Source organism: Mytilus galloprovincialis, chromosome 10, assembly GCF_965363235.1.
Source record: "Mytilus galloprovincialis chromosome 10, xbMytGall1.hap1.1, whole genome shotgun sequence".
Taxonomy (NCBI): Eukaryota; Metazoa; Mollusca; class Bivalvia; order Mytilida; family Mytilidae; genus Mytilus; species Mytilus galloprovincialis.
The window spans coordinates 6,363,068-6,388,896 of NC_134847.1; the positions used below are offsets into that span (position 1 = coordinate 6,363,068).

Consider the following 25,829-nt stretch of genomic DNA (forward strand, 5'->3'; position numbering starts at 1 on the left):
AACACAAGGTACTTAACTTGCATTTTAGAAAAATGTCAGGTGGTGACTGACGACGTTCCGTTATATGCCGCTTTATAGGCTGTCAACCCCGCTAAAACTTGTTATATCGTAAATCTAAATTGATGTATCTTTACAATGGTGTATAACATGCCTACATTTGTTGTCGGAATCATCCGTAGCAATCCTACCAAAGTATGTCAATCGTAATAATTTTGCAACCACCTGACATTTTTCTAAAATGCAAGTTAAGTACCTTGTGTTATAATAAGGTATATAGGACATTTTTTTCTGAGACAAACCAATATGTACATCTTTATAAAAAAAAGAAGATGTGGTATTATTGCCAATGAAACAACTGTCCACAAAAGACCAAAAATGACACAGACATTAACAACTATAGGTCACCGTACGGCCTTCAACAATGAGCAAAGCCCATACCGCATAGTCAGCTATAATAGGCCTCCGATAAGACAATGTAAAACAATTCAAACGAGAAAACTAACGGCCTTATTTATGTAAAAAAAATGAACGACAAACAAATATGTAACACATAAACAAACGACAACCACTGAATTACAGGCTCCTGACTTGGAACAGGCACATACATAAATAATGTGGCGGGGTTAAACATGTAAGCGGGATCCCAACCCTCCCCTTAACCTGGGACAGTGGTATAACAGTACAACATAAGAACGAACTATAAAAATCAGTTGAAAAAGGCTTAACTCATCAGATGGACAAAAATACAAACCCATTTTGAACCCCGAGAATTGAAAAAAGTAAATTAGTTACACATTTTACAAGCAAAATCTAATTTGATAATTTGATAAAAAAATAATCACTATAAGATTTCATGGACAACCACTTACAAATCACTTACACAATCCTGACGAACGACTGTTTGTTGTCCTATAAGTTAGTTTTGTTTCTTTTTCTCGTTGAGTTTCCGTTTCATTCGAATATTTCTGAAGACGATTTGTTGTCCTATAGATGTGTATTGTTTGATTTTGTCGTTGATGTTTTGTTTCAAAAGAATATTGTTGAAGACTCTTCGTTAATTAGATGTGTATTGTTTGATTTTGTCGCTGGGTTTCTGTTTCAATCGAATATTTTTAAAGGCCATTTGATACCTTTAGATGTGTACTGTTTGATTTTGTCGTTGGGTTGCTGTTTTAGTAGAATATTGCTGAAGACGGTTTGCTGTCCTATAGATATGTATTGTTGAATTTTGTCGTTGGTTTTCTGTTTCGGAAAAATATTGTTGAAGACCCTTTGTTACCTTTAGATATGTATTGTTTGTTTTTGTCGTTTGGTTTCTGTTTGAATAGATTATTGATGAAGACGGTTTGTTGCCTTTATGTGTGTATTGTTTTGTATTTTTCGTTGGGTTGCTGTTTCAATACAATAGTGTATTGTATTGAAACAGCAATTTTTTTTAGTGTTGCAGACCATTTATTGTCCTACATACGTGTACTGTTCGATTTTGTCGTTGGTTTCTGTTTCAATAAAATATTGTTGAAGACCCTGTGTTGTCCTATAGATCGTGTATTGTTTGTTGTTTTTGTCGTTAGGTTGCTGTTTCAGTAAACTTTTGTTGAAGACGGTTTGCTGTGTTATACATGTTATAGATGTGTATTGTTTGTTTTTGTCGTTGGGTTGGTGTTTTAATTGAGCGTTAAATGAAGACGGTTTGTTGTCCTATGCATGTGCATTGTAAAATTGTTTGTATTTGTCTTATACTCGTATTCATGGTATCAGAGCTCATTGATAAACATATTATTATGGGCGTATGACATTTGCGCCGATTTTGAAAATTTTCATTCTTTCATTTGCGCCGATTTCATTTTTTCATTTGCGCCGATTTTATATTTGCTCCTAATTAGATTTACAGGTAAGTTAAAACTTGTACATGTACTGTGCTATACCATTGGTAAAATCTGGTTATAATTGTTTATCATCAATGTTTAAGTTAATTTTGATTCATATTGTTCTGGAACTTCGTTGTAACTTGATGGTCATATTGCACATTGAAACGGACCTAGAAGTAAATTCTTCAATCATCGAGGGCCATACATATCGGAAGGTCAGTGTTCTCAAACATAACTACATATCTTACTAATGTACCATAAAATCGTATAAAGCCAGAGTTACCACGGATTCTATTGTCAAAACACAGATCGAGCATAACCATGTCCGAAAGACAGATGCTAAAGAACTACGGATACGGTCAACAACGAAAGAAAGTCTGGAGATGTATCTTGTAGGCCTTCTTCCACCTCCCAGTGGTGAGCAGGGGACAACAGTTATATACATGTTGTGATTGACAATTCATTACATTTGTACAAGTGGCAAATGGAAGAGGTCTATAATGATAAATGAAAAATAACATGACTTGGATGGAGATTTCTCTCATTGACACTCACATCTTCTTATATCTATTCACCTGTAATTTACCTGTAATAAAATCGGCGCAAATGAAAACAAAAATCGGCGCAAATGAAAGAAAAAATCGGCGCAAATGAAATGCAGATCGGCGCAAATGCAAAACGCCGATTATTATTGAATCAAACTTCTGTTTTAACAAGGTCATATTTTATACAGACTGAGTGACTGAATGATATTTATCTCTGTGAAACTATTTATATATTGTTCACCTACATATATATGTATATGCATGTGTATGATATACTTAGCTTCACATCGATTGTAGAAGGATGTCTTCAGTTTTATCTGCATTAAATATACAGACATTTCTGATTGGAATAATAGTTTTACTTACTGTTTACAAGTTTCGTCAAAGATGGAAACATAAACTACCACCAGGGCCGTTCGCCTGGCCTCTGATTGGGAATTATGAAGGTAGGTATTTTGTTTACACACTTAGGACTATGTTATACATAAGAAACTTTATCCACATTTGATATGGATAGTTATCCAATTTGTACTGTTTATAAGCTTTCCGTGTCAACGAATACTTGTTTCGTTTAACGAAAACCTTTCAAACTGTCAGAGTTTAGTGCTCGAAAATATTGTTTAATATCAGTAAAAATCAAATGGTCATGTGGAATGCATGTCAATAAGAAAGCAACCAAACGGAATCCGTTGAAAGACATTATCGACGAATATACGAAATAGTGGTATGTCAAGTTACATGTGCATGGCTTTGCATGTTTGTCCTATGACTGTTTCACTTTTTCACTAGTCTAAGAAAATCATTTCTCTACTTATAAATGTTAATCTGAAAAAAACGTAATATTTATGATCGATAAAGCAATATTGCACATGTTTTGCAAATTTTGAAAATATATTATTTTGTGTTTTTGTTTTGTTTACGTTTGAACTGAATGTATTTGTTTGATTTTTATTCAGTTATGAAAGCCAAGTTTCTTCACGAAATATGTGCAAAATACACGAAGATATATGGACCTGTTTTCACAATAAAACTTGGTAAGTAAGAAGACATTCAATCTAATTAAAATATTGATCTCTGATTACATTATACTCATATGTAGTATAACGTAATCAGAGATCAATATTTTAATTAGATTGGAAGACATTGTAGTTACATCAAGTTAATAAAATAAAAGCGATCAGACAAACAGTTTACACACACTAAAATCAAATCAAAGATTAATCAACAGGAACCCTACACTAACAAAAGGTCGAGATTTCTGGTAGAATCAGCTGTTCATGGTCAACTTCAAACAAGAGCTCCGGTAAAATCAGCTGTTCATGGTCAACTACAAACAAGAGCTCCGGTAGAATCAGTTGTTCATGATCAACTACAAACAAGAGCTCCGGTAGAATCAGCTGTTCATGGTCAACTACAAACAAGAGCTCCGGTAGAATCAGTTGTTCATGGTCAACTACAAACAAGAGCTCCGGTAGAATCAGCTGTTCATGGTCAACTACAAACAAGAGCTTCGGTAGAATCAGCTGTTCATGGTCAACTACAAACAAGAGCTCCGGTAGAATCAGCTGTTCATGATCAACTACAAACAAGAGCTCCGGTAAAATCAGCTGTTCATGATCAACTACAAACAAGAGCTCCGGTAGAATCAGCTGTTCATGATCAACTACAAACAAGAGCTCCGGTAGAATCAGTTGTTCATGGTCAACTACAAACAAGAGCTTCGGTAGAATCAGCTGTTCATGGTCAACTACAAACAAGAGCTCCGGTAGAATCAGCTGTTCATGGTCAACTACAAACAAGAGCTCCGGTAGAATCAGCTGTTCATGGTCAACTACAAACAAGAGCTCCGTTAGAATCAGCTGTTCATGGTCAACTACAAACAAGAGCTCCGGTAGAATCAGCTGTTCATGGTCAACTACAAACAAGAGCTCCGTTAGAATCAGCTGTTCATGATCAACTACAAACAAGAGCTCCGGTAGAATCAGCTGTTCATGGTCAACTACAAACAAGAGCTCCGGTAAAATCAGCTGTTCATGGTCAACTACAAACAAGAGCTTCGGTAGAATCAGCTGTTCATGATCAACTACAAACAAGAGCTCCGGTAGAATCAGCTGTTCATGGTCAACTACAAACAAGAGCTCCGGTAGAATCAGCTGTTCATGGTCAACTACAAACAAGAGCTCCGGTAGAATCAGCTGTTCATGGTCAACTACAAACAAGAGCTTCGGTAAAATCAGCTGTTCATGGTCAACTACAAACAAGAGCTCCGTTAGAATCAGCTGTTCATGGTCAACTACAAACAAGAGCTCCGGTAAAATCAGCTGTTCATGGTCAACTACAAACAAGAGCTTCGGTAGAATCAGCTGTTCATGATCAACTACAAACAAGAGCTCCGGTAGAATCAGCTGTTCATGGTCAACTACAAACAAGAGCTCCGGTAGAATCAGCTGTTCATGGTCAACTACAAACAAGAGCTCCGGTAGAATCAGCTGTTCATGGTCAACTACAAACAAGAGCTTCGGTAAAATCAGCTGTTCATGGTCAACTACAAACAAGAGCTCCGTTAGAATCAGCTGTTCATGGTCAACTACAAACAAGAGCTTCGGTAGAATCAGCTGTTCATGGTCAACTACAAACAAGAGCTCCGGTAGAATTAGTTGTTCATGGTCAACTACAAACAAGAGCTCCGGTAGAATCAGTTGTTCATGGTCAACTACAAACAAGAGTTTCCTGAGATTGGTCAAATTTCAACAAAAACACTAAATCGTTTCAGGTATTTGCGACCAAAAGCAATGTAAAACAAATCCCAAATTATTGCCACAGTTAAAACTAAGTATGTTTATGGGTTTTTGCTCATTGTTGAAGACCGTACGGTGACATACAGCAGTAAACTCCCATGTCATTTTGTCTCTGGTAAATTTGTCTCTTTGGCTATTATACCACAATCGTCATTTTCTTATTTCAACACAATTTTATATTCCTAATTCAGTTTTGAAGTTTTAACGCAATATATATGACTTTTTGTGTAGCTGTAAGTTAGTATGTATGCACGTACGTAAATCCCTCCGTTTACGGAGCTTCAAGTGTACAGTGGAATCCGTGTACACTATTATTTTTTTACAGGACCCTTTCAGATGGTTGTTCTAAATGATATCAACAGCGTCACAGAGGCTTTAGTTAAGAGGAAAGCTGACTTTGCCAACAGACCATTTATACAATCGGGTATGCATAAACTATGTGCATTGTCATAACCTTGGAATACTAGTACACTAAAATAGAGCAGACCACATAACAGCACTTTTACCAATTTTAGATAAGATTCATAATGGCTTATTTTTTGTTTTGTCAAATCAGTGATGAATCAAAATATGTTGAACATTGAAGTACTTAGTAACACATGCACTTGTCTCAGAAAAAAAATCCCTTATAACGTGTTATATAATGGTATTTAGGGAAAAAAAATCTGAGACAAGTGCCTGTGCTTGGTAAATAAAAATTCCGCCTTCAAAATGTTCCTATTACAGAGTCTTTATGCATATTTGAGGGTAATAAATGACTGCTCAGCTAAACATTCTAAAGAAATGATAATTGATAGAGAGAGAGAGCGTACATGTATCATTCTCTTAAGTTATTAATGAATTGTAGGAGAATAGGGTCCTCGGTGGCCGAGTGGTCTAAGTAGTAACAGTTTTTGTTGTTGGTTTAAATTGAAGAAAAGAAAAAAAAAAAGAAAAAGAGAAATCTTTTGAAAGTAAAAACATGTATATAAAGTATATAAATGTAAAAATGAATGGATATTTTGAAAGTAAATATATAAAGTATATAACTTTAACAAAGAATGGAAATTTTGAAAGTAAATATAAAAATTATATAAATTATATAACTGTAATAATGAATGGATATTTTTAAACTGTGATAATATTGTATATAAATGTGTTTATATGGATTTGAGATTTGATATGTGTGTATATAATAATTGTCGTATGTATATATTTATATGAAGAAAGATCAATAAAAAAGAAAAAAAGAAGAAAAAGTAGTAACTACTGTAATCACTAGCCAGTCAACACTGAGGTTGTGAGTTCAAACCCCGCTCGTGTGGGTGCACTGGACTCCAATTTTAATTGACTAGGAATGTCAGTTTTTATATCGAAGGTCGATGATTTTCCCCGGTTTTCTATTTTATCCGTCTTCCTCCACCAATAAAAACTGGCCGCCACGAAATAGCCTAACTGCAGTGCTTAAACGTGGCGTTAAAACACCAAAAACCATAAATCTTAATTCACTGGTGTCAACGTGATGATCGTAACTGCCATTACGATCATCCCAATATGGCGGACACAAATTTAGACTGATTTCTCTACTTTGACAGCTTATTTTCAGCTTTCTATTATATCAAGAAACATCTTTATAAGCATTGCCATTGAAATATATTTTCGTTCATGAAGGAAAAGCAACAAGAAGAATGAAAATCGAGTTACAAAAAATCACGATGAGGATCGTAACTTTTATTTATTTTTATTAACGATGATCGTAACTTTTATCTAAGATGATCGTAACTGTCTGTTCCAACGAAGCATTTTCTGATAAATAAAGCTGTCTGGTATGCGAAAAAGTGTACATTATCAACTAATATTGTGAAAATAATGATGATCGATCACTGAGGGGAGGGTAACGTCCTATTTGTTAGTCCAAAAGGGGTTATGATTTCCCGAGATTTCATATTTTTTCTATCTAGTTCAATATTAAAATGCATTGGGGTTAACAACTTTATATTGATTACATTTATTTTATATAAAAACGGTATTGGACATTTCATATTAATTGCCAGTTTGGTAAAATTAGAGAATTTTTTACTACACTTTTAGGGACTGATTTCCCGAGATTTCATATTTTTTCTATCTAGTTCAATATTAAAATGCATTGGGGTTAACAACTTTATATTGATTACATATATTTTATATAAAAACGGTATTGGACATTTCATATAAATGGCCAGTTTGGTAAAATTAGAGAATTTTTTACTACACTTTTAGGGACAAAAGTACCTTTCGAGAACCTGATATTTATGGGGAATTCAGACAATATTATTTTATTTATTAACAGATATAGGCTTTTTAAAGGAGAGGTTGAAAAAATATAGCATCAAGAAGTGTAACTATATCTGTTGAATGAAAAAAACAACAACAATGAAAACATCAATAAAGGGAGCTACTATTTGATTTTTATTGGGGGGAGGGGCTAGGATGAAAAAAATTGTCCTGCATTTTTTTAAAAGTTGAAATCTCTATCCTGCCTTTTTATTTTGTCCTGCCTTTTTTCATTAGTTCATCCCGATTTTTTTTACCTTAATTGTTGTCCTGTCTTTTTGTTTGGCCATGTTGTTCAACCGGCCACTTTTTTTACTCAAAACTCCTGTCCTGCCTTTTTTCCAAATTTCACCCCCCCCCCCCCCTTCCCTATAAAAATCAAATAGTAGCTCTCTTATTGATATTTTTGGCTTAACAACTTCTTCGATTAACTTCAATAATACATGTCATATACCGTAAGTGTAAAGATTTATAGCTTGAAAAAAACATGGAATCTAATTTGAACGTGTATACCATCAATTTCAGCTTTTCTTTCTTTACATAAATAGCCAACACAGGGTGAATATAGGCAACAGTAACCTAGTGACGGATCCAGAGATTTTCATAAAAGGGGGTGGGAACTGGCTGCTTAGGAGTAGGCCCGCTACAGTCATGCTTCACTGATTCTCTATATAATCAACCAATTTTTTCCCACAAAAAGGGGATGCAGAAACCCTGGCCCTCCCTCTTAGTCCCCTCTAAAGTCTACCAATGTTGAAAAGTCATAGTTTGATTAAGAAAATACAAGACCAGGCAACAAGTTAAAAACCGACAGAAACACATCAAAGTAATGTAACTTCATGTCTACCATTACATACTATTTTCAGATATACGAATATATCGGGACTGCTAAATAGGATGTTTATTTAAAGAAAAAGAAAACATCGTAAATTTTGAGTTACGATCATCTTTTTATAAAAACATGTCCAAGTTACGATCATCCTTAGACGAAGTTACGATCATCATCGTGTTTTTTTTTATCTCAATTTTCGTTCTTCTGATTGTTTTTCTATCATTTTGGAAAAACACATTCAATGGCAATGCTTGTTAAGATTTTTCTTGATATAAAAAACAAATCTAAAAATAAGCTATTTTAAAAAGTGGAGAAATTGGCCTTCTAAAATTTCTCTAAATTTGTGTCCGCCATATTGGGATGATCGTAATTGCAGTTACGATCATCACGTTGACACCGGTGTTAATTTATATAATGTTGTTTTCAATTTTTACATGCACATGCAGTTGACGTGTTCACAGAGGGAGGAAGGGATATTGCTTTTGCTAATTATACACCAACATGGAAACTTCATAGAAAAATTGCTGGAAAAGCATTAAGGTACAATGTGTATTAGTTCTTCATTTCCTTTCTGAACGAATGAAATAGAATGTAGTAAAAAGTCAATTACGCCCTGTACATATTTTCTGAACATGAAAATCATTACCTATAAAGCAATTTGACCATTTAATTCAGTGGGAAATTTAATACCCCATTGTTATAACAAAAGTACAACGGACATCGCTTTTTTATGTACAATGTAGTACAAAATTTGAAATAACAATAAAAACCGTTGAAAAACAAAACACACAAAACACATAAAATAAGGAAGACAAATACTTGTCGCTGTACATACGGCCTCTTAACAATGCGCAAACCCCATAAAGGGTCCTAAAAGGTAAGAAATTTTGTAATACTTTTAAAGAAAAATTTAACGGACTGATTCAGACTTCAACAATGAACAGAAAAGACATATCAGACAGTAACCAACAACATTCCATGGAATATCAAGTTCCTAGTTTGAAACAATTTTATAGAGAATGTTGTGTTGCTTGAACTGGTTTTGATTGGGACTGAAGGTGGCGAAAGGATATCCTCGCTTTTATAGTTCGTAAGACAAAATACAGGAAACTTTTTTGGGTTCATATATTTCATAGGCAATATTTAGCTGGTAATCGGTTAGAAGAAGTTGTTCACAGTTCAATGAACAAATGTTTATCTCTGATGGCTCAAGAAAATGGACCCTTTGATCCCGAGAATTACATTGATTTAATGGTGTTTAATATACTTCATGCAGTTTGTTTTGGAAAAAGGTAATTGTATTTGATAGAATATTTTTGTCTACGATGTAGAAAAATAATTAGTTGTTTATTAAACAAATCAAATTAAACTGTAACAGTTACTAGAACACACCCGTGATATCGCGGGTCCGTGTCTGAATTAAAGTATATAACTATGCGTATTATCTGATAAAGTCATGCCGATTATAAGATGCACAGTTTTCTCTGCTTTCAAAATCTTTCTGTTTGAACCCGTCGACCTGGAACTTATCAATTATTTGGAAAACAAAAGGGCATGGAATGGAGTATTTTTTTAATCAACAGTATTGTCCTATATATGTTATAAATAAAGTTGAATTCTTTGATTCGCTGTTTTACGTCATGCCGGCTAACAATTTGAAAACTACCTATACGCCTTAATTTAAGTCCAGATTATTTAGTATTCGTATTGTCATCTTAGAAAGTCGTACTGATTAAAATACTACAATAGGGAACAATATGACAATGATTGAATTTAGTAGTGTCAACCCTGTGGTTATGACCCGTGAATATAGCAAAATCCTAAATACACCGTATGGTGGTGCGCCTGTCAGATGCGGAAAGTACAGATAAGGTAATAGGTAACAGGTGACTATTGGTATCGGTATCGGATTCGACCCGGAACTTGTTAATTATTGGCAATATAAATTATGTGGACAACAAAGGGGTCTGGAGTGGTGTAATTTTTAATCAACACCATTGTCCTTTATTAGCTATATATAAAGTTGAATTCTTTGATCTGTCTTTTTTACCCCATGACGGCTGACAAATTGGACCTCTTTATTTTAGTATTATAGATAGTTGAGCGTGAATAATGGGCAACAACAAAAAAAGAAGAAAGAAAAGGGAAAGAAAAGGGACAAAAAAGAAAAGAAAATAATGGGCAAAAATTTTAAAGCATTGATAAAAATAGCATATTAAAAACTAAAGAATACAGAAGTGAATGATCCGACAAACACACCCTACTAGTATTATAATTAGATAACGCAATAATTATAACACGTTGTCGTTCTGTTAATGATTTTTTGTGTAAATTCCAAACGATAAATGAACGAATTAATGATTTTTTTTTTATCTTCCATCCTTGGACAATAGTCAGTATTTATATATGTGTTAATAAGTGATTGATTGACTTTGAATCCTCGGTCGCATCATGGTATAAATATAGTTCATATCCAATGATCACTAAAATGTCAAAACGGAGGTTATGTCGTACGTGGCAAAGGTGCGTTCTACTCATATGTCGTGGTAAGTTGCGTTCGACTTCGATGTCGTGGCAAGTTGCGGTCGACTTCAGTGTCATTGTAAGTTGCGTTCGACTTCGATGTCATGGCAAGTTGTGTTCGACTTCGATATCGTGGCAAATTGCGTTCGACACTGATCTTAATTCACCAGGATTGCCAAAGTTCCCGCCGAAGTTCGGTTGATACCTCCGAGTACTCATGCCTTCTTAATAATGAAAACTTGCACGCGTCATGGTATTGCAAAGTGTGCTGAAAGAGGCGTTAAACACCAAAATCCAATCAATCAGTCAATCGACTTGTTATTGTGATCCAATATAATTCAAAACATGACTTTTAAATGTGGAAAGAGTTTTGGGTGATAAGGTCAAACAGGTCGTTTATGACGGGAGTTTTTAACATCACATCTTTCTAATCTCTGAAAAAGCAGGAATCTCCATAATTCGTGATAATTAATACGCTAACTTCATTTTTACAGTGCAGAATTAGATGACCCGGATTTTGTTAGATTTATGAAAATTGACAGGGATTTCACAGACATTATAGGAAAGGGTTTCGTGGAAGATATGTTTCCGATTATGTACAAAATCTGTCCTACTAAGAAATACAGAACAGTTAAAGAAATTTTCGACGAAATGATAGCTATGATAGAAAGAAAATTTAGAGAACACGAAGACACGTTTGATTGTGGTGAGTTTATTTGGAAGGTCACACATATATATATAATACATATATTTATCATATACTTAGACTAAATAACATATGATTTTTACTGTATGATAATAGCATTAAATTAACGTAAATTCCATATTTTTCCAATTGGTGCTTAGCGGGCTGATAGGAAAAGTTTATTACATGCTTCGACTGTTATCACATGCCTTTCCGTAACGTTATCGCATGGCATTCCGGTGATACTCGGCAAATTCCGGAAAATACCCTCAATGCTACGTTTCCAGTGAAAAACAGTACAAAGTAGTGTACAAAACAATTATTTAGATACTGGAAAGTGTATTGTAAAAAATAATAATAAAAACAAAAACAAAGAAAACCCGAACAAATTATTAAATAAATGCATTTTTTTAAAGTTTCAAACATGATTTAGAAAGTAACTTTAAAAAAAGTTTACTGTTTCTGGCCTTTGTTAGTCTTGTATTATTTTAATTTTAGTTTCTTGTGTACAATTTGGAAATTAGTATGGCGTTCATTATCACTGAACTAGTATATATTTGTTTAGGGGCCAGCTGAAGGACGCCTCCGGGTGCGGGAATTTCTCGCTACATTGAAGACCTGTTGGTGACCTTCTGCTGTTGTTTTTTCTGTGGTCGGGTTGTTGTCTCTTTGACACATTCCCCATTTCCATTTTCAATTTTAGTGTTCATTATGTATATTGTTGAATTATTTTGTTTGTCCTTTCGTCCATATTAAAATGTTTTTCTTCTCTGTTGAGGCATATGTTAGAAAGATTTCATATCTAATGTCCTTAATTTGGAGTCTGACGTCCGTGAACTTTTCACTCTTTGAACTTCTATTTGGGAACCACGTAAAAGGATCAATATATTATGAATCTGTTATTTTTCTCCATTGTTGAAGCATATGATAAATAGATCATAACATGACATTTTTCATATCGCATGTATTATCAGCCCTCGGTTAATATCAGCCCTCGGGCCATATGGCTCTTGGGATGATATTTAACCTAGGGCTGATAATATAGGTATATAATCAATATTCATTGCTACTAAATATGCATCACATGAAATAAACGCTAAACATTTTAAATACTATAAATCTAAAAGAATATTATTTCAGATAATATAAGAGATTTGACTGATTCGTTGATTCTGACGAGAAAGGAAGCAGAACAAGATGAAGAAATGATGTCACAATTAACAGACACACATCTCAGACAAACTTTAGTAGACATTTTTCGTGGTGAGTTGCCGATTCCATCCAGAAAGATGATTTTAAGAAAAGATTTTTTCTTATGATAGTTATTTTACTGTATAATGATTATATTTTCATGAATCTTACTGCATCAAGTTTATTGATTACTTGAAATTTCACAATCAAAAATTTTCGCGAATTGGTTTTGCAATTATGACAAAGTAAATATGAAAGAGTTAAAGAGCTTTTGTCGCGAAAAATAAGTTTTCAATGGTGCAGAATGGTGATTTAATTTACTGCAACCGTCTACACAATTTAATCATAAATAAAGAGCTTAATTCTAAATTGAGCATATCTCGAGTGCATCTGGAGGTAAACTATGTTGTATATGGGGTGCATTCTTAATGTTTTGCAGATTTATACAATTTTATTAAATGGACAAAATGAAATAAACGAGAAAGAATATCGACTTGAAAAAATGCATGGCTTATAAATTACCCGGTATGCAATGTGTTTTTATGAAAATAATTGGTTTGCACATTGTTGTGCAGTTTAATGTTGTCAGTGCAAGTGTTACCTTTGGGTAACAAAATAAAGCCATTGGTACGTGATTGTAAAACGAATAAAATAAAGTTTAAAAAAGGAATATTCGTATTTATACTTATGTAAAGGCTGTTATAGTGTTTCTACCACTAAAAACTATAGCTGTCGAACTGTCCATTATTTAAATTCTCTACATTATTCACTTGGATTTATAATGATATGAATCTTTACTTAGGTGGCATTGACACGTCTAGAGTAACGTTGTACTTTGTTATACGTTACATGGCTGGGTTACCAGATATCCAAAATAAAGTTCAGGAAGAAATAGACAACGTTGTCGGTGAGCAACTCTATTACTACAAAAATGTAGTAAATTTTAATCTTAGTAATACCTTCAGCTTTTGTTCGTCATTTCGAAGGAGGTTGACCATCTTGAAACCAATTATTATAATCGCATATTCACAATTTAACTTTGTTCCCGTAGCGACAATATAGAGAGAAACTGTAAATAAAGCAATTATATCTAGTAATAGGTGAATGTTAATATTGGCGAAATTGTACATTTTTCTTGCAGGAGTAATTGCCCTTTAAATGACGATTTACACTCATTGTTTGTGTTTTGGGCAAAAAGTTATAGAAAAAAAAAGAAAGAAAAACGAAAAGAAAATCCAACCGAAAGTGATTTTAAGGGGGAAAATGTATATGCAGTATATCTGCAATATTGGTGAGTGTTCATTTTTGAAGATACACATTGATTCAGGGGAGCGACACGGGCCCTTTGATCTTTACAGTTTCTGAGTCTTAACTCGCACGCATGGCGGTCTCGTGATAAATGCAAAGCAGACGGCTCTTAGCATGTCGACGTATCAAGATGAACTCTTGTCACTCATGCTTTAGACACATACATAACTTAATGAGCTTAACCTTGTTTTTCAACAGGAAAAGATAGATTACCCGGGGTGAACGATCGAGAAAGTCTCAGTTACACGGAAGCAACATTACACGAAGCTATGAGACTTGGCACAGTGTCTGCCTTTGGTCTACCTCACTTTACCGTGTGTGATACACACGTGGGTTTGTATTTTTCGTTGTACCATATGTGAGGGTGGTAAAGGGGGAAAGGCGGAGGGGTCGTATATGATACTGTCACAAGTGGGTTGGTATTTTATTTTTCATTGTACAGTATTTGATACACAAGTGCGTTGATATAGTTTTTCTATACACTCTCATCAAGCTATTTCATTGCTGACTGAATTGAATAATAAAGTTCGTATTCTACAAATATATATATAGTATCTCCCAAATATCAAACTTCACTCAGGCGTTTTTGGAATCATGTTAAATACGTATATCCCATCGAACCTGACAATATCAAATACTACCAATCAACGGAACAAGTGAAAAACCACTGCCATATACGACTCGGACAAATGTTTCCTGAAAAAATGGTGGTTTAAACCTGGTTTTACAGCTCATTAACTTAAAACATCCCACTTGTATGACAGGTTTTTTTTTTTTTTATAGTTTCCTTATTTTGCAAAAAAATGGGTGTGCAACCCAAACAGATATACAATTTTAATTTTACTATAATTTGGATTAAGCAACCAAAACTGTGTAAACATCATCAACCACAGTAATTGACTGTAAGAAAAAATAAAACAAAACATATTTAATCATATCGTGACATACATCTAAAATTGACACTGAGGGTCGGTTGAGAACCAATCTTTTCGACAAAACAATAATTTCAGCTTTGCATTTGGGTACTATCCATTTCTATGTATTATATAACATTCCAACAGCGCCTTCAGTATGTATGGATTATGTTTTTTCCAATTGTTAAGGTATTCCAGAGCTTGCGTTTCCTATCATGATTTCTTTAGAGTGTTGCTGCGTGCTGGGTTACAAAGAAGTTATTTACCCAAGGGTTCGATGATGTGCTAATTTGGTAAAGTAGTCAATGCTCCGTGAGTTTTAAGGACATAACGAGTTGGTTGGCCGTTATTGAATATATATGTCACATATTACCACAGATCAGTTCCAATTGTGGACTTGCAATGAAAAATATGACGGGTGTCATTAGTGGAGCAGGATCTGGCAATCCTTCCGGAACAGCTTATATAGATCACCCGATTTACCCCAAGTATTCGGCGAGGTTCATATTTTTCTATTTAGTTTTCGTTTTCTATTTAGTCTTATATGTACTCGATTGGTTTCGTTTTTTGCCATGGCGCGGTTGTCAGTTTACCTTAGACATTTCAGTTTTGAATGGCTCCTTGGTACATTCCGCCTTTTTTTTTATAGATGTTTTGAATTTAGGGTTGGGGTTCATGAACTTGGTATATTTGACTTACAAACGTTTAGTCTATATCGTACCAGATAAAAGTAGTTCCAGATACACATAAAATTGTTGTTCACATTGTAAGATTTGTAAAGACGCTGGCATGACATGATTAAAGAAAAAACATCAAAAGAATTAATAAAATCACGGCAAATATAGATCTTGTTCTTGTTCAAATCTTTTCCAGGAGGTTATGATGTTCCTAAGGATACAATGGTTATGATAAATCACTGGGCGCTTCACCATGATCCCAACTATTGGAAAGACGTGGACAAATTCGATCCGACACGCTACCTCGACGAAAATGGAAAACTTGGTATAAAACCAGAAAGCTGGTTACCATTCTCTGCAGGGAGACGTGTGTGTCTAGGAGAAAGTATTGCTAAACCAGAACTTCATTTGATTTTTGCAACGATTATGCAAAGATTCGAGATAACCATGCCAGATGAAACGAATCCTGAATTAAAACTTGGTGGATCTGGTTTGATTCCACAACCAGCTCCTTTCGAAATAATTGTTAAAGACAGAAACATGACATGACTTCCTAGAAGTATATTTCTAGCGAGGAGATAAAAATATCCAAATGTGTTTCTATGATAGACAAATACATGTCTTTTATCACAATTGTGTGGCAGTCTTTTCTATATTTTGAAATTCAGTTAAGATTACTACACAGTCAGTTAAAACAAATAATTTTCCCGTGTTTTCAATCGTCAATATTATGAATATATAATACTGCTCCACCATATAAAAGACTGTATATTTATTGAGGATACTTAAACCTTTAAAAGATAGGCAGAAGATACCTAATGGATATTCAACAACAATCGTCACAACTCGGCCGATTCCGTACTCTGACGGGAGAAGCGGAGTCATCCGAGGATTGCCGATTGTATTCAACAAGTCTACAAAACACAACACAGAAAACTAAAAACTGAGCAACCCGAATCTCAGGTGCTTTGGAAGGGTAAGTGGTCATTTGTGAACAAACTTAAGATCAGTATAAGTGAACACAATTTGGAAATAGAAAAAGGCCGCTATACACATATTCTCTAAAAAATATTATCGTTGGAAACATGTAGTGTAAGATGATGAAGTACACTTATTGCTTCATTGTCAAGTCAGTTTTAATATGAAAATAAATAACATAGTTGATATGTTACCAAAGTACCATCATTTTAACATGTTCAAAGCTTCAAAATATCTTCTCCCTGAAATGATACTCTTTAGCATGTGCTACAGCTGTTTTCCATTCCTTTGATGTGTTTGAGCTTTAGATTTTGTAATTTAATTGGAGTGTTTTTGTTTTGAATTTTTCTCCGAGATCGTAATTTTTGTTAGTTTACCTTTATGATTAAATTATATAACGCTGCCAGGATCTGCATACTGCAAAAGAGAGGTTGAAACAGGGGCGGATTCAGCCATTTAAAAAAGGGGGGTTCCAACTATATGTCCCCATTCAAATGCAATGATCGTCAAAAAAAAAGAGTGGGGATTCAACACCCGGAACTCTCTCTCGGAATCCGCCACAGGGTTCATATTAACAATGTACAAATACTATTTTTAAAATAGAATGATGTTTTGTCATTTTATATATATTTAATTTGTTGTACTGCTGAATTCTCTAGTGTTTTTTGTTGTATAATAAAATTCGCTTTATTCAAATAAGAAGAACCGTTATTTTCATACTCCGAAATCGAATATATACATACATAGCAAAAGATATGGAATGGCACTATCATTGCTATCATTTGTCTTTAATTTGAACGAAAGCTGGAATTATGGAACATTTTTATTATTAGTCGTATGTGTGTCCCGCACAGCGCATTACAGGGTGACATAGAAATACAATGTACAGGGCGTCCGTCTATGTGTGTCCCGTACAGCGCATTACAGGGGAACATATAAATACAATGTACCGAGCGTCCGTCTATGCGTGTCCCGCACAGCGCATTACAGGGGGACATAGAAATACCGGGTGTCCGTCTATGCGTGTCCCGCACAGCACATTACAGGGGACATAGAAATACCAACCGTCCAGTTATATTAGCAATGTCTCGGACGAGTTTGAAAATCAGTACTGATTAATTATTTTTTGAAGAGTTGTGTACCTTGAAAATATTAAGTATATGAAATATTGCATCATTAGTGCTCTCATGTCTACAATTCTTGCCAGATTTTTATGAATATGATTATCAAACTAGGTTTGATTCTTTCGAAAATAAGTGCTGATCAAATACTTTAAACGAGTTATGCTCCTTTGAAATATATGTTATTTTGTTTTAAAGCATTCATTTCTCAATTTTTCATTGTTCATTAAAGAAAAAAAAAGATTATTTTTAGTTATTGGCCTTTATCCTTGGACAAATACATATGTGCAACGCGGGAGACATTGGCACTCTGTTCTTTTATTGGCTTCGAACTAGCTCTCAGTAATTATCTTTAAGTACTCCCAGATCGGTGCTATGTATCTTCTGTCATGGTTTTTGTTGTTTTTGTGCTTCACATCTTTTTGACGAATCAGCCCATTCCAAACTTATTTTTTAAAATGTGTTCGGTTTATCATAATCTGTCGATATCTTTATTTGTGCAATGCACAATGTAAGGTTTTGTTTTCTCTGACTTTTAATGACGTCCTTTGGATGTAGGTTGTGTACTTATTGGATATTTTCATTAATTGGTAATGACTTTGAACTAGCTTTCAGTAACTGTCCCCTCTCAAACGCACACACTCAATTTGTGTCTGTCCCACGTTAATATGAGCCTGTAGTTCAGTCGTTCATGTAATCATACGTGTATTATTTTGTCGTAAATTATTTTCTCACGAATTAGGCCGTAAGTTTGCTCAAATGACTTGTCTCATATATCTTTTTATGTATGGACCTTTTAAAGTCGACTATACCAGTGGCGGATCCAGGGGGGTCCGGGGGTTAGAACCCCCTTTTTTTGGCCGATCAATGCATTTGAATGGGAGCATATAGTTGGAACCCCCCTTTACTCTGTGTTGGGAACCCCCCTTTAAAATGGCTGGATCCGCCACTGTATACGGCATGGATTTTTCAGTGTTGAAGTCTGTACTGTTGTCTATAATTGCTGTCCATTTCATTAGACTCTTGTTGGATAGTGATCACATTTGCAATCATACCTCATTATTTTTATGGTAGGAGGTCGGCTTATATTTGCAATTGGTCATTGAATTACTGCCTCTTGCAGGCGCGGATCCAGCCATTTTAAAAAGGGGGGTTCCCAACCCAGAGTAAAAGGGGTTGGGGTGCGGGTTCCAACTCCATTCTCCCATTCAAATGCATAAAACCATATGAAAGCAATTATCGACATTAAATGAGGGTGGTAAAGGGGGAGTGCTTGCACGAAAAAAACGTGAAATAAGACATAATTTCACGTTGAACGTGAAATAATTTCTGTAATGAACGTTGCACGAAAAATAAATACTTTTATTTGAACCTTTTGTGACTGAGTCACTGTCTTCTTGTATATATTAACTCTTTGTTTTACTTGATATTCTCGATTCAGTATACACATTTATGATATAATTGGTTTACGGCTTTTAAAAAAGTATTTCTTGACGATCTCTGCCAAGTGTTTGAATTTTATTTGAAAAATACCGAGCACGCAAAATAAGACTTTGAAAATCACGATGCACGTAAAATCAAATAAGCAGAACACGTTGAACGATGCACCCGTCTTGCACGACTGAACGTCAAATAAAAAAGTAAAAACACGTTGAACGTGAAATAAAAAAACGGCGATCACGTTGCACGAAAATAACCCTTTACCACCCTCTTAAATCATAGTCCCAATGTGTGACCCCGGTCAATCATAAAATAGATGGCAAATATTTACATACACTAAACACACTATGTAAATCAATAAATGTTTCTTTAAACGTACTAGTCTCGAGTGTTTGGCCTTGAAAACAGAATAGTTCAAAATACACCTATAAGGTTATAAAAGTGCAATATTTATAGTTTGGATTATATTTTAAATATCTGGTGAAAATCTACGTTCAAACGGATGCAGATCTACACACAAACATACCATTGTAACTCTTTTTTAATGAACTAGGCATCCGACTAGGTTGGATCTTTTCTGAAGTTTTAGAAGTACATCGAGTCGTCTGAGAGTGGGCAAGATAAAAGCGAAAAGGTAAGTGGCAATACAAGCGCTGTTTCTTTTCTTTTTGTGTGTGTGTGTGGTTGTTTTTTTTTTTTTTTTTTTTTATCTAGATTCAGAACTTTTTGTCATCTGCTTCACCACAATATTTTTTTTCTTCAGATAGGGGATCAGAATATTTTTTTGGCCAAAACAACAGCATAACACAGCCCTCCCCCTTGGAGTAAAATGGTCTATCATGTACAGTAACAATTTTCTGCACTCTGGTGCTACATGTACAATAAAGGAACGAATGGACAATGAGAGTTTTAATATTTACATTTCCTGTCTTTAAAGTTGCATCGAAGTACAGGGTTGTTTGAATATTTAAATTGTATATGTATATAATGTTGACGTGGCGTGTATATGTGGATTATCAAACTGTGAACCATTTATTTAGTTCAAGGCCTCGTCGCACAATACTTGAGTAAACACAGAACTTTATGTACATTATGACCACACTAATATTTGACATTTGTTGGGTTTTCTTCGGCCTTTTATATATTATTTTCTCAGTCAGCTGACTCGTCACTACAAAAATGCATCGCATCGATGCGCTCCTTTCTATTTTAACTATTTTACATCCATCGTTCATAATTTACCTTTTATACTTTATATGTCAAATAGATATGTATTTGTATGTTTAGGTTTTTGTGATGTATATATATGTTATGAATTTTTGGTTGTTGCTTCCTGTCATTTTATAAATAGTTTCAGGACTAAAAGTACGGTCTTCAACACATGTACAGAGCCTTGGCTCACACCGAACAGCAAGCTATACAGGCCCAGTGACAAGTGTAAAACAATGAAAACAGGAAAACCAACGGTCTTATCTATATAAAAAGAGACAAACACTTATGAACTACAGTATCTCAACAAACATGATTTCTTTCCATATTTAATTTTTTAATCAAAGTTCTAAAACGAGATATAAGATTCACAACCGAGTTTTAAAAAATGAATATCGAGCATATGACATCCCAGCTCTTTTGTTCTAACAGGGGTGATCTGAGCAGGACCACCCCTACCAGATCACCCCAGTTTGAGTTTCTTTTTTATGCATACTTTACTTTGTTCTGTAACATTTTGGTTGGAGTGTCAAATCCATTATAAAACTTATAAACAAGTATACGGAAAAGACTGTCTACCAACATTCACGTAGAAAAAATCCAGTGTATATGATGGGATTCGAACTCAAGACCTTCACCATATCGAGCCACTACACATACCACTACACCAAGACGACTCGATACGAACTATTAATGGAAGACGAACAAATATAAAACGACGATGGAATATGTAATTTAACTATCGTCCTAGTTAGTCCCCTTAGTGATTCATCAAATGGATGACAAATGTTTACATGATATATACTACTATAAAATCTCGAGTGTTAGCAGATTATTTCACAAATGTCAATATACAAAAGAGCGCAATATTTAATGGAATTGTATCATCAAATATCTGATGAAATTTTACTTTTTAAAACAGATAATTATCTACACACAAATAAAGTTTAAATAATTTTTGAAGAAATAGGTAGGATTCTTTCTGAAGTGGAGACATATATCATCGAGTCGTGAGCAAGAAAACAATAGGGTAAGCGCTTATGAATAAGTCAGTATCATAGTATATAGAATAGACATTGCGGTAAATGACTAATTAGACAATCATTATGATTTGAGGTGGTATGGGAGTCTTAACTAAAAATGATAGAATTTGTTCATACTTTACCAAAACGTAGTATATATTGATATATATATATTCAAAAATATAATAATAATGATAGGTCATTTTGCATTTTCTCAAGCTACAGGTAGTGACATCGTTAGAGCCGTGGTGTAGTGGTTAGTGCATCGGGCAACTAACACAAAGGTTCCTGGTTCGATTCCCATTCCGTGATGCACCATTACTGGTACGTTTTGCGGTCGATAGTTTCAGCCCATACGCATGGTGGGAACAAGGCACTACATGTCATCAACATATGTGGCTAAAACGTTATCAGCAAAAGCTTATATTTTTTTTCTCTTTTTTGCATATCTTATATTAAATATTCAGCAAAGCAATAAGTTTTATTCTCTCGCTGTACATTGACATTCTTATGCATTTTAAGTCATTTCTCTCTAGATGCTCATCTTCTAGGTGAAATATCTCCGAACTCCGAACATATGATACTGAATAAGCTGTAAGATATAAACGAAAATAAATAAACAAAATAAATTGGCAAGCTTGAGACATGATATTATCTACATATAAAACTGAAATCATCTAATAACTAAAATTGAGCTTATTGCTCTTTTTATTAACACAATTTTCTTACTTTTAGGCTTGTTTGCCTATAATCTTGAAAATTGTGAAAAAAAAGATAGTCACTTTAATCATAGACGATTTTCGAGAAATGATCTTAAAAAATCGAGCTGAACCAAATCGTTGGTAGACTCCTTATATGAAAGATTGACCTTAAATTACTATTATTTTTACCCTTTTCGTGTTTCAGCAATTATACTGGATCAACAAAAAATGAGACCGTATTTACTATAGACAATAAATACTTATTACACGCAATAAATACTTATTACACGCAATAAATACTTATTACACGCAATAAATACTTATTACACACAATAAATACTTATTACACACAATAAATACTTATTACACACAATAAATACTGTCTCATATTTTGTTGATCCAGTATTGTTGGATTGTGTGTATCCGGAATTAGATCAAACATGTGACGTGTTCAAAGGGTAAACATGTCTATTTCTATTTTAGAACGGTTTCGTTACCAGTTTAATACTGGATCCAAAAATGTTCTATTACAAAATATAAAACAATTGAACTTTATACATATATTTACGTTAATGAACTTAAATATATACAACTGCTCTTTGCAGTCTCAAATAAACTATCTATTAACTATTCTACTTTAAATATATACAATTGATACAAATTTGTACTATTACAAATTTGTCCTGGGTCAGGAACAAACTTGTCCCCCTTTCGTGGGAAACATTTAGTTGATTATATAGGGAATCATTGAAGCATGACTGGAGCGGCCCCCCCCCTTTTAGGTCAGTCAGCGGGCCCCCCTTAAGAAAAGTTCTGGATCCGCCACTGCGTACGAGTCCGTATTTATAACAGGCACCAAATTGAACCTGTTCCTTATTACACTTAGTAATATTATCTATAATACCTTATATATACCAGACAGCAATCTCAAATATATCCGCGTACCGTACCTCGGTCTTATGTTTCCGAAGACTTATGACAGTCGACCCCGAGCAAATGGAAGTGTTTAACGACCTTGACTGACTATACAGCCCTCGCACGGTCGGCTCGGTGCCCGAAGGCGTTTGGTGAGCGTTTAAATAATTTTGTGCCATCGGTCAGAAACGAGTGGTGGTCGCCATTTTGGAGGTCGCCATCTTGGTTTTGTGAGTTCTTTTTGGTTTGTTGACTATTTTTGTTGTTATTTCTTCACAACGGCTGCTTTCAGGGCCAGTTTGGTCAGCTTGGCAGCCCTCTAACCTCGATGATGGAGTACTGGTAGATGAGTCGTGGACGTAGTGCTAAAGATGTCAGGAAGCGTTATCAGGACCAAAGCCGTGAGGCAGTGAAATGAAGGTCAATCACCCAACACCTAGGATACAGCCCTCGGACGTTAATCGGCATACCACTCCCCATGATACAATGGTTTTGGAGTGCATGTTAACGCGGGTACGCCAACTACTACGTCTACTGTATGGCTTGGATTGGTTTCTGTCATTTTTTAAGTAGTAAGTCGTTGGTCATCTAACTGCAAACCCTCATCGAAGATAGCGGGTAAAGGAGAGCTGACCCAGCACGTCCGTTCAGCTGTAATGACTGAGACGTGACTGGAGAATGATGTCTAAGACCCTGAGCTAGGAATTTCTCCTGCTTTTATACCCCAATGGTACATTGTAGCCGTACCATTATTGAAGGAGGGGTGTTCTTCCATAGTGTCTCATTACTCGTATTGACAGTTTCCTTTGGAACTCCCCTTCACATTTGACCTGACCCAAAGTTTCCCCGCGAAACATCCAATTCTTTATTCGTTTATTGAAGTATCATATAAATATATAAAATAAGGCTTCTGCCGAACTGTAACAAATGTAAACAATTTAACCTGAGATATAAAATCTTCACACATGCATTTTATAATAGCAATCTAAACTAGATTTGTAATTGCTAACAATAACGGATGGCACCCTCGTTCACCAATTGCCAAGGATATGGCTGTAATTATAAAAAAATCAAAGTCAATGAGTGCATCTACATATGCCATTGAACGTTTTTGTAAAGTCTCAGTAAGTTTCGAGCATTAGGAAATTTTTGACATTTTTGTGGTTTCCATGGAAACGGCGGCCATTTCGGAAATTCCAGAGTTGAACTGCAACTCTACACGTCATGCCAGTTACCATTTATGTAAAGTTTCATTAAGGCAGCAACCATTTGATTTTCTGGGGTGGGCTATGGATTTTTTTTCTGGACAAACTATATTTTTCGCCTGCGGCGAAAAACAATCTATTTTTTTCGCGATAAGTCGAAAACAATTTTTTTCTTTCAATTTTTTTTAGCATTACATGCAGCTGAGGGGGAAACAAACAATTTTTTTTTCTCAGAATCAAAAACAAATTATTTTTTTCTCTAAAAACTGGAAACAAACTTTTTTTTTAGTCTTATCTATCTGTCTGTTACTTGGCTGGCGAACGTGTTCGTAGAAACATACATACACAGGTAGATATTCGTCTGTGTCATTCTATATTTTTTTGCAGATGTCTTAAATGTGTGGACTGTAACAAAATAAACATTTTTGCATCGAAAGAAGAACACTTTCAAAATGACCATGGACGAAACATGCAATGTGCTGTCAAATTCATGTTCATCAATTTGACTCAAATTTTTTTATTCGACTTGTAACATTCTAAAACGTATATCCAAATAAAAAAAAGTCTCAGGTAAACAATTAACGATGCCTAAACTCGAAATTTTGTCTCGGCATTTCGTGTTTTTTTTTTTAGTCCAGACGCCATCTAATTATTAATTTTCCAAAGAATGCCGACGTAAACTTAAACATAGATATAAATAGATAGCGAACTCGTGCAATTGGGCTTTTTTTTTTTTTTTTTTTTATGTCTGTATGATTTTATATTATAATAGGATAAAACAATATATTAATAATCGTGTTAACCTCTAAGAATATTGTAAGTTTTTGTAGATTGAATCAGTCAATCAAATGGTTTGTAGATATAAGAAGATGAGGTATGAGGGCCAATGAGACAACTCTCCATCCAAGTCACAATTTTAAGTAAACCATTATAGGTCAAAGTACGGTCTTCAACACGTAGCTTTGGCTCACACCGAACTGCAAGCTATAAAGGGCCAACAAAAATATTACTAGTGTATATCCATTCAAACGGGAAAACCAACGGTCTAATTTATATAAAAAACGAGAAATGAGAAACAATTATGAACAACATCAACAAACGACAACTACTGAAATACCCTTGTTACACTTTCAGTGTTTACATTTTTTTCCTTTTACTAGCTGATCACGCCTAGTTCATGCGTAACATATCTTTAGCTGAGAGTTTCAACTGAGGTTCACATGAAATCGGATTTAATGAGGTCGAAATATTCACTTGCAAGTGAATAATGCATAAGCAATGTTTCTTTGCTTATTTTGATAAAACTGAACCAAACTGGTAGCTAAAAGCCAATTTTTACTTTACTGTTTCACTTTCATTTATGATTTAACAAAAACAAAAACAATATGGACCATTGATTCGGCCTTGATTACGATGACTTCTTTTAATTTGTTATTATCTTTTCACAGATTTTCGATTGCAGATTTTTTACTCCACTGTCAGTCGATATTCTGATTTCTATGAAATTTTCTCCCTTGTTCTTTTTTTTTTTATTTCATTTATCCAGAGACATATAATATATATGTATTTCTCTATATTATCAAATGCATGTTTGATCTAATTCCG

General features: G+C 34.5%; 2 protein-coding genes across 8 annotated transcripts in view; both read left to right on the forward strand.

Annotated features, from left to right (window-relative positions):
- Positions 1-2,689: 2,689 nt before the first annotated feature.
- LOC143049746 (steroid 17-alpha-hydroxylase/17,20 lyase-like) lies at positions 2,690-16,266 on the forward strand. Of its 3 annotated transcripts, XM_076223455.1 has the most exons (10): positions 2,690-2,859; positions 3,370-3,447; positions 5,537-5,635; positions 8,782-8,875; positions 9,472-9,627; positions 11,353-11,564; positions 12,684-12,806; positions 13,537-13,641; positions 14,241-14,375; positions 15,830-16,266. In XM_076223455.1, exons 1-10 carry the CDS (start codon positions 2,715-2,717, stop codon positions 16,180-16,182), a joined length of 1,500 nt encoding a protein of 499 aa, XP_076079570.1. In that variant the 5' UTR covers positions 2,690-2,714; the 3' UTR covers positions 16,183-16,266. The 3 variants fall into 3 exon arrangements, with proteins under 3 accessions (XP_076079570.1, XP_076079571.1, XP_076079572.1); XM_076223456.1 differs by lacking the exon at positions 13,537-13,641; XM_076223457.1 differs by lacking the exon at positions 9,472-9,627.
- A 3,295-nt stretch (positions 16,267-19,561) lies between these two features.
- Positions 19,562-25,829, forward strand: part of LOC143049741 (steroid 17-alpha-hydroxylase/17,20 lyase-like) — a 73,994-nt gene continuing 67,726 nt past the window's right edge. Inside the window, exons 1-2 of one of the 5 annotated variants that reach the window (XM_076223446.1) lie at positions 19,562-19,806; positions 21,352-21,411. The gene's annotated coding sequence lies outside the window, so the exon portion shown is untranslated. Of the gene's footprint in view, positions 19,807-21,227; positions 21,412-25,829 lie in introns of those variants that run through there. The other 4 variants (XM_076223440.1, XM_076223443.1, XM_076223439.1 and 1 more) reach the window with 4 other exon arrangements.